Below are 237 nucleotides of genomic sequence, written 5' to 3' on the forward strand. Positions count from 1 at the left end.
TGCCTCTTCCAGCTCAGGATTCGGCTCCGCTGGACCATACGGGTCCCCGGGCAGAGCTGCTCAGGGAAAGGAGCTGGGGAAAGCAGGGCCGGGCACAAGGGGCCTCTCACTCCCTCTGTGACTGCAGGTTCTGCTTTCTTGTCCGGCCACGGATCAAGACGATGAGGTACATCGCTGGTGAGTGCGAGAGGCTGAGGGGCAGTTGTCAGTCACCTGGTGTCAGTGGGCGGTGCCACC

The 237-nt window shown here is 62.9% G+C and overlaps 1 protein-coding gene across 1 annotated transcript in view; it reads left to right on the forward strand.

Moving 5' to 3' along the window:
* Nucleotides 1-113: 113 nt before the first annotated feature.
* VPS33B (vacuolar protein sorting 33 homolog B (yeast)) overlaps nucleotides 114-237 on the forward strand; it is a gene marked incomplete at its 3' end in the record, with an annotated part of 6,601 nt that continues 6,477 nt past the window's right edge. The window contains exon 1 of the mRNA XM_010292398.1: nucleotides 114-177. Coding sequence (XP_010290700.1) covers nucleotides 162-177 — 16 coding nt within the window. The remainder of the gene's footprint in view (nucleotides 178-237) is intronic.

This window comes from Phaethon lepturus, unplaced genomic scaffold (assembly GCF_000687285.1).
Source record: "Phaethon lepturus isolate BGI_N335 unplaced genomic scaffold, ASM68728v1 scaffold18530, whole genome shotgun sequence".
In the NCBI taxonomy this organism is placed as follows: domain Eukaryota; kingdom Metazoa; phylum Chordata; class Aves; order Phaethontiformes; family Phaethontidae; genus Phaethon; species Phaethon lepturus.